This window comes from Triticum dicoccoides, chromosome 3A (genome assembly GCF_002162155.2).
Source record: "Triticum dicoccoides isolate Atlit2015 ecotype Zavitan chromosome 3A, WEW_v2.0, whole genome shotgun sequence".
Classification (NCBI taxonomy): domain Eukaryota; kingdom Viridiplantae; phylum Streptophyta; class Magnoliopsida; order Poales; family Poaceae; genus Triticum; species Triticum dicoccoides.
The window spans coordinates 748,254,880-748,264,125 of NC_041384.1; the positions used below are offsets into that span (position 1 = coordinate 748,254,880).

The 9,246-nt window shown below is 50.2% G+C and overlaps 1 protein-coding gene across 1 annotated transcript; it reads left to right on the forward strand.

Moving 5' to 3' along the window:
• Positions 1 to 7,730: 7,730 nt before the first annotated feature.
• On the forward strand, positions 7,731 to 8,912 carry LOC119270663. Its single transcript, XM_037552698.1, has one exon. The coding sequence runs from the start codon at positions 7,890 to 7,892 to the stop codon at positions 8,604 to 8,606; it is 717 nt and encodes a 238-aa protein (XP_037408595.1). The 5' UTR covers positions 7,731 to 7,889; the 3' UTR covers positions 8,607 to 8,912.
• Positions 8,913 to 9,246: the final 334 nt, after the last annotated feature.

The following is a 9,246-nucleotide window of genomic DNA, read 5'->3' on the forward strand; positions in this document are numbered from 1 at the left end:
CTCATAGCTCTCTACCCATGTCTCTGGTGGTTGATCCGCCGTATAATTTGGTACCTTGCGTGGGCCTTTGAAATCCTTGGGCAAGCGCATGTTGCGTAAAGCGGGGACGAGGCAAGGCACCCCCAAAGAACTAGAAGTAACACCAGGTTCGATCGAAATGGTTGGACGAACCGGCGTGAGCTGCCGAGCCTGATGTTGTGCGGCTAATTCAGCCTCCCTACGTGCTCGGGCCCGGTTCACCACTTCCTGAGCGTCATCAGCACCACCCGTCGGGTTGTTACAATGGGGTGCTCCGCGTCGTTCATTACTCGACACTGCTGGTTCATCCATATGTCTGCTATAGCTCCGGCTTGGACAGGAGGGTCGAATGGATTCGGTCGCGGCTGTACGAGTACGCCTCCTATTGGGCCAAAGCTGTCCTCAGAAGTTCCTTGACCCCTTGCGTCTCTACTGCTTGCGGCGAGTCACCTTCAACTGGAATGGCCTCCAGTCGTGCAGCAGCGGCAACAAGATTGTCCATTCGGTTGGAGTAGTGACCCGGAGGTGTTAAAACATCCCGAGGTATAACGGTGTTTTGACGAGGCGGGTCCATCTGACGGGGCTGAACCGGTGCACCGGTCCCAGGGGCTTCTGCCCGGTTCCCCTCCAGCGGATTACTGGCTCTTGGTCCTGGAGTGTTGAAAAGGTCTCTGGCCTCGAAAACCAGAGGTAAGCGGGACCGGTGCTTCCTCCTCATGACTTCATGCGACGCGCTCTGATCCAACATAAGCCTGTAGGCCTGTGCGTCTAAAGCGGCCCACTCTGCGGCCATCCTGGTGTCCTCAGCCGCCAGATCCGTTTTGGCCTGGGTGATTTGTTCCTTTACCTTTGCAATCTCCGCGTTGTGAGCGTCATGATCTGGCGGATTAACTTCTGCCATAAGCACAGCCAACGCATCAAATAGTTCTGATAGAACCTGAGCCGGTGGGCGCACAGGGCCTCCCGCCCCGGCAACCGTTGCCGCTGCTGAACCGGAGATCGTTGCCGCGGCTGTCGAAGAGTGAAGTGCTGCTTGTGTTCCGGTCATGAATATTCCAACCCGGTTAGGCAGATCAGAGGGGTCCGGAATACTGTCGCCATCGGAACAGCTCTCAATCTGGCCATCTTGTAGCTGATAAAGAGATTCGGTTTCTCCGGTCGAAGATTCGTCACCGGAACGAATGGCAGTCGCCCCGCAAAGCTCCGATCCATCCTCATAACTCCCTCCATGGATCATTCCCACGAAGGCACGCTTCAGGGCCGGTTTAACCCGGGCGGATCGCGTACGCTGAGCCGTCTTGACGAAGTCGGTGCAGATGTCCGGCTCAGGGCCCGGTTCACCGATCTTGCCAATGAAAACGTGAATGCTACCAAAGGGGACCCGGTACCCGTACTCAATTGAGCCGGCCTCGGGGCCCCAGCCTGCGTCGTCGATGTAGAGTTTGCCGCGACGATTCTTAGTCATCCGGCCTACAGCGTAGCCCTCGAGTCCTTCAAAGCGGCCCTCCAAGAACCGGAAACCATCGTGCGATAGCCCCACGGTGGGCGCTAACTGTCGTGGTTTTGTCACGGCAGATGTCCTAGAGAAAGGACTTAGTCGTGGAGCCATCGCTACGGGTTAGCTTGAAGGGGTTAAAGCGGACACAAGGACGCAAGAGAGTTTATACTAGTTCGGCCCCTTCAATGAAGGTAAAAGCCTACGTCTAGTTGTGATGGAATTGATGGGTGTTTCGATGACTAGGGAGCAAATACGCTTCGCCTATGTCTCGAGTTATTGTCTCCCCTTGAACCGCCGCCGAGTCGTCCCCTTATATACATGGGTGACGCCCGTCGGTTTACAGAGTCCGATACCGGCTCATAGATGCGTCCGGTTCGGTCTCCACTATTCCTAACTTATAACACAAGTTACATACCGACGCCGGTTTATAGCTATAGGCCTTAAACTGATTATGGGCCTTTAGCCCTCATCTGCCCTCATGGGCTTTTATCACACTCAACTACTGACAAAGTTAACCCGGCTTGTCCTGGCCGGTTTACGCCCAGTAGTAATATCCCCAACAGTGGAGCTGTCAGTTGGTGCAGTTCTAAACAATGCGTTGTGGCGGGATCTACATGTGAAGCGGAGTACATAGCTGCTTCGGAAGCAGCAAACGAAGGAGTCTGGATGAAGGAGTTCATATCCGATCTAGGTGTCATACCTAGTGCATCGGGTCCAATGAAAATCGTTTGTAACAATACTGGTGCAATTGCCTTGGCAAAGGAATCCAGATTTCACAAGAGAACCAAGCACATCAAGAGACGCTTCAATTCCATCCGGGATCTAGTCCAGGTGGGAGACATAGAGATTTGCAAGATACATACGGATCTGAATATAGCAGACCCGTTGACTAAGCCTCTTCCACGAGCAAAACATGATCAGCACCAAAGCTCCATGGGTGTTAGAATCATTACTGTGTAATCTAGATTATTGACTCTAGTGCAAGTGGGAGACTGAAGGAAATATGCCCTAGAGGCAATAATAATGTTATTATTTTATTTCCTTATATCATGATAAATGTTTATTATTCATGCTAGAATTGTATTATCCGGAAACATAATACTTGTGTGAATACATAGACAAGCCAAACGTCACTAGTATGCCTCTACTTGACTAGCTTGTTAATCGAAGATGGTTATGTATCCTAACCATAGACATGTGTTGTCATTTGATTAATGGGATCACATCATTAGGAGAATGATGTGATTGACATGACCCATTCCATTAGCTTAGCACCCGATCGTTTAATATGTTGCTATTGCTTTCTTCATGACTTATACATGTTCCTATGACTATGAGATTATGCAACTCCCGTTTGCCGGAGGAACACTTTGTGTGCTACCAAACGTCACAAAGTAACTGGGTGATTATAAAGGAGCTCTACAGGTGTCTCCAAAGGTACATGTTGGGTTGGCGTATTTCGAGATTAGGATTTGTCACTCCGATTGTCGGAGAGGTATCTCTGGGCCCTCTCGGTAATGCACATCACATAAGCCTTGCGAGCATTACAACTAATGAGTTAGTTGCAAGATGATGTATTACGAAACGAGTAAAGAGACTTGCTGGTAACGAGATTGAACTAGGTATTGAGATACCGACGATCGAATCTCGGGCAAGTAACATACCGATGACAAAGGGAACAACGTATGTTGTTATGCGGTCTGACCGATAAAGATCTTCGTAGAATATGTGGGAGCCAATATGAGCATCCAGGTTCCACTATTGGTTATTGACCGGAGACGTGTCTCGGTCATGTCTACATTGTTCTCGAACCCGTAGGGTCCGCACGCTTAAGGTTTTGATGACAGTTATATTATGAGTTTATGCATTTTGATGTACCAAAGTTTGTTCGGAGTCCCGGATGTGATCACGGACATGACGAGGAGTCTCGAAATGGTCGAGACATAAAGATTGATATATTGGAAGCCTATATTTGGACATCGGAAGTGTTCCGGGTGAAATCGGGATTTTACCGGAGTACCGGGAGGTTACCGGAACCCCCCGGGAGATATATGGGCCTTAGTGGGCTTTAGTGGAAGAGAGGAGAGGTGGCCAGGGCTGGGCTGCGCGCCCCTCCCCCCTAGTCTGAATAGGACAAGGAGAGGGGGGCGGCGCCCCTCCTTCCTTCTCTCTCTCCTCTTTCCCCCTCCCGAATCCTATTCCAACTAGGAAAGGGGGGAATCCTACTCCCGGTGGGAGTAGGACTCCTCCTGGCCGGCCGCACCTCCCCCTGCTCCTTTATATACGGGGGCAGGGGGCACCCCTAGACACACAAGTTGATCCACGTGATCATATTCTTAGCCGTGTGCGGTGCCCCCTTCCACCATAATCCTCGATAATATTGTAGCAGTGCTTAGGCGAAGCCCTGCGACGGTAGTACATCAAGATCGTCACCACATCATCGTGCTGACGGAACTCTTCCCCGACACTTTGCTGGATCGGAGTCCGGGGATCGTCATCGAGCTGAACGTGTGCTAGAACTCGGAGGTGCCGTAGTTTCGGTGCTTGATCGGTCGGGCCGTGAAGACGTACGACTACATCAACCGCGTTGTGCTAACGCTTCCGCTGTCGGTCTACAAGGGTACGTAGATCACACTCTCCCCTCTCGTTGCTATGCATCACCATGATCTTGCGTGTGCGTAGGAAATTTTTTGAAATTACTACGTTCCCCAACAGATCGTACTGACATGTATGTCAGGTACCTCAGATTTTACAACCAAGAATCTATAGCCAATGCTATGAAAAGCATATCCCAGGAAAATACAATCCACAGTCTTTGGTCCAAGTTTCCGCTTCTTTGGAATTGGAACATTGACTTTCGCCAAACAACCCCATGTTCGTAGATAAGAGAGTTTTAACCTTTTCTTCTCCCATTCCTCGAATGGAGTTATCTCTTTCTTCTTTGTGAGAACTCGGTTTAGGACATGACATGCTGTCAATATCGCCTCCCCCCACCATGCCTTGGAGAGACCCGATATATCTAACATGGTGTTAACCAAATCAGTTAGAGTACGGTTCTTTCTTTCGGCCACCCCATTTGACTGAGGTGAGTAGGTAGGAGTCCTCTCATGGATTATACCATGTTCCGCACAAAAAGCATCAAACTCATTGGAAAAATACTCTCCACCACGGTCGGACCTAAGCCTCTTGATTTTTCGATCAAGTTGGTTTTCCACTTCAGCTTTATAGATCTTGAAAAAGTTCAAAGCCTCATCCTTAGACTTCAGAAGATACACACGGCAGTATCTAGTGGAGTCATCAATTAACGTCATGAAATATTTCTTTCCACCTTTTGTCAAAACACCATTCATTTCACATAGATCTGAATGTATGAGCTCTAGTGGTGCAAGATTTCTCGTTTCCGCAGTCGTGTGAGACTTACGAGGTTGCTTAGCTTGCACACACACTTGACACTTAGATCCCTTGACAGTGGTAAAACTAGGGATTAAGTTCAACTTTGCTAGTCGCGACATGCAACCAAAGTTAACATGACAAAGTCGTGAATGCCACACATTGGATTCACTATTGTTGCAACTATGATTAACAACTTTATTGCAAACGCCTGATAAGGATAAACGAAATAGGCCTCCTGACTCATAGCCTTTACCAACAAAGGTTCCATACTTGGATATTACAAATTTATTCGACTCAAAGACAAGCTTGTAGGCATCTCTACACAGAAGAGATCCGCTAACAAGATTTTTATTGACGGAGGGGACATAATGCACGTTCTTCAGCCGCACGATCTTCCCCGAAGTAAACTTCAGATCTACCGTGCCAACACCACAAACAGAAGCACTTGAACCGTTGCCCATCAGCACGGTTGAAGTCCATGCGGTCTGATAAGACGAAAATATGGAAATATCACCGCATACATGCACATTAGCACCCGTGTCAATCAACCAGTCAGGAGAATGACATACTGAAAGAATAGTGGGAAATATACCATACCCAGCATCCTTCATGTCAGTGTCTCCAATGACAACATTAGCGGTCTTGCCGCCTTTTCCAGGATGACGCTTGTCAAAGCGATTAGGGCAACTAGGAGCCCAATGATCAGGATCCCCACACACATGACAAGCACCTTTCTTCTTGCCATTCTTCTTCTTGAAGTTTGTGTGTTGCACAGCCTTGTTCTTCCCATCAAACTTGCCCTTGTTCTTGAACTTGTGGGGCTGGAAGTTCTGCTTCTGTACCACATTGGCACTAGATCCTCCCTCAATACCTCGAGCACGTGTTTCCTTTGCTCTCGCCTTTTCTTCCACATCAAGAGTGCCAATGAGATCCGGGACGGAAAACTCCTGCCTCTTATGCTTCAGCAAGGTAGCAAAGTTCCTCCATGAAGGAGGAAGCTTAGTGATGATACCTCAGGCAACAAACTTGTCCGGTAGCATACAACTGAAGTGCTCAAGTTCTCTAGCAAATGACTGTATCTCATGAGCTAGCCCAACCACGGAGCGCTCTGCAGTCATCCTGTAATCATAGAATTGCTCCATGATGTACAACTCAGTGCCAGCATCCGAGACCCCAAACTTGGCCTCGAGTGCATCCCACTCTTTTCCATTATCAATTGACGTATAAGCATCAACTATGTTCTCACCAAGAACACTCAAGAGAGCAACCTTAAACAGAGTATCCATTTTCTGAAAAGCTTGTGCCTGTTGAGCATCAAGCTCTCCTTCAGGTTTGCCGAGAGTGGTGTCATAGCAACTCATGGTTTGAAACCATAAGACTGCTCTCACGCGCCACCTCTTATAGTGGATACCCTCAAACATAGGAGGTCTCATGGAAGCAGCAAAACCACTAGGGTAAATTGCCTATGATAAGGTTTTTGGATTGTTGGAAATATGCGCAATTTACCAAATGATTTTATTAACAGAAATACTAGATAAAGCATGACTAATATAGAAGAGATAAAACAAGTCATGCGTTCTGACAGAGAGAAGGTAAATAGCTTCTGCATATATGAACCGTAGCCTATCATATCTAAAGCAGACAGTATAGCAAGTAGCATATATGAAGTAGAACCTAACATGTGTAGGACAAGGACTAGAACAAGGAACTGTGGCAGAACCTTTAACAGGAAAGACAAGAATACGTACAGGACAGCAGCAGCAGAAGCGCTGGACTTGGGGTCGGTGTCCTCGCCTGCCATGTCGTCGAGGAGGTCGTGGACGTCGGGAAAGAAGTCGTCGGCGACCGGATCGTCCGTGATGAAGTAGCTAGTAGTCGCGCTGAGCGCTCCCCAAAAACCTTATCACCCTTCTCCCGTACAGGACTCAAAAGGTGCGGTTTCGGAGGCCTACAGTCCCGACCTGCGGTGCACGCCGCAAGCCGGGATGGGGAAGATCGTAGCAGCAGCGCAGTGCTCAAGAACTTTGTGGCGAGAGGAAGGGGATCTTCTGGTGTGTCTTTCTGGATAGGAGCGACCCCTCTTATATAGGCACAGGAGAAGGACGCGAAGAGGCTTGGCAGGAGGTGAAGCAACGAAGGGAGACGAAGCGAACAGGCAGCGGCCGAAGAGGCGCGCCGTTCGAATTCAGTGTCCACTACAGAAGACGTTTCAATTCCCACGTGACCTTTCGTATACCCGTCGTGCGTGACAAAAATTTAGATATCGGCTAGGCTCATTCCCGCAAACCGGCCCGGCGCGGCGCCGCGCGGCACGAGGCGAGCGGCGGGGGAGGAGCGCGCGTGGATATCCCTCTTGTTCTCATGCTCGTACAAGTGGGGAAAGAACCTCCCTTATAAGGAGGTCCAACTCCCACTAAACTAGCAATGTGGGACTAAAATTTTAGTAGTATCCCTTGCCTTGCACAAATGGGCTAAGTGGGCCTCTAGGATTTATTAAAAATTTCTAAAATAGTTATTGGGCTGCCTAAAATAGACTAAATTCCAGCACAACGTGCGTGCATGAAGTTTCAGTCTGTTACGTGACAGGATATGCTCAAGCATCAGAGTTGGAATTATCTGAACTGATGCATGTGTCCATGTAATATTTCCAACACATTTCTGTTCCCTAAGGTTACGAAACACGCTGTGAAGAATGCACTGCATAGATTTTGGGACATGTGTGAGCGAAACAAGTAAGACAGAGTCATTAAAAAAGCCATTTTCCTTACACCGCCCTTGACCACACCCCATCACCAACCGGCGTTGGCGATCCCCACACACTTGCCCAACCAACCACACTTGTCCCACGCCTCTCCTCTCGCCTTGTACCAGTCTCGTCTCACCTTGCCGCGCCCAATCCAACCACCGACCATCCACCACTTCCCCCAAAGTCTCCTCCTTTCATCCTCCCTTCTCAGCCAAGCAAACGCCAACCGCGCCGATGAAGAGGGAGGGGTTCCAGCACGGCGCCGTCAGGGTCAACCGCAACAAGCTGCTGCGGGTCGCCGGCGGGACCGGCGGCGACGCGGCGGCCGCGGCGCTCGACCTCGCCGGCGTCGCCTACGCCCGGGCGCCGTCCAAGCCGACCAACGCGTCCAGGGACACGGGCCGGTGCCGCCGGCCCCGGTGCGCCGGCTGCCACGTGCACCCCGCCGCCAAGGCCCGGGACAAGGCCAAGGGCGCCCACAAGCTGCGCGCCTCCGACGTCGCCCTCAACCACCGCCTCGTCTCCTGGCGCCTCGTCGACGGGGACGCCTCCGCCGCCGCCGCCCGCACCGGCGGCGTCCCCGACTACAAGGGCACCTCCGCGTCCGCCGTCCTCGCCTACCTCGCCGGCGGCAACAGCTGGCACGCCGAGGACGAGGACGATGACGATGAGGACCAGGACGGCGCCGATCTTCAGGCCCCCCCAAGGGGGATCTCTGACCTGTACGACCTCATCGTCGGCCTCCAGGCCGGCGCGGCGGCCCCTGCGCCGGGCGGCCCAGAAGACGACGCCGATGGCACGGCAGCAGTAACACCCAGCGATGAAATCGAGGAGCAGGATGCTGAAATCACTGACGATGTCGACGAGGAGGACGACGGGTTCTGCATGGTGCACGGCATCACCATCGCGCTCGAGTTCTCCGACGGGGAGGAGGACTGGATCGTGGTCTGATCTCATTCATTTGCAAATAATAAGACGTGCAACAGAGGTCAGCCGTCCACATCCCTCCGCCTCTGCTGCTGCCGCTGCGCAATTCCCTTCCATCCGCATCTGCTCTGTTCCTGTTAATTCATCGTGTCCCTGTGTGTGTATACTGCTCTGTTGCTGTTAATTGGTCCTGTCCCTGTGTATATATCTGGTGACTGTCTGTCTAATTTGTCAAAAATTCATGGATTATCATGACCTGAATTTACCAATCATGTGTGAATAAAATTAATGAAAGAAGCGATTCATTCGTCTTCAGACCCTGTTTCTTCCTCTCTGATTGACTGAATGGATGGATACTGGTGTGGATTCTTCCCCTCTTTCTAAATGCGCACTTTCAATTAATTTCCTTGTCAGTAGAGACTATACCATGATCTGAATGGCTGATCGGCTTTCGGTTTGTAATGAAATCTGGTAAATTCAGTTCTTGATGCAGCAATGTTTTATTGAGAATGATAGATGCAAGCATTGCGGTTAGAGCATCTCTAGCCATTACCTCAAATCTTTATAACAAGAAGCAAATTGTGTCTGTAATTTTTCTGTGAGACTAGCCATAATGGGAGTAACTTAACTAGAACATCACACATTTCAATACAAGAGTGCTTAT

What these genes read in the sequence shown, in the direction of transcription:
- LOC119270663 (XM_037552698.1), top strand. Translation starts at nt 7,890, where the DNA reads ATGAAGAGGGAGGGGTTCCAGCACGGCGCCGTCAGGGTCAACCGCAAC.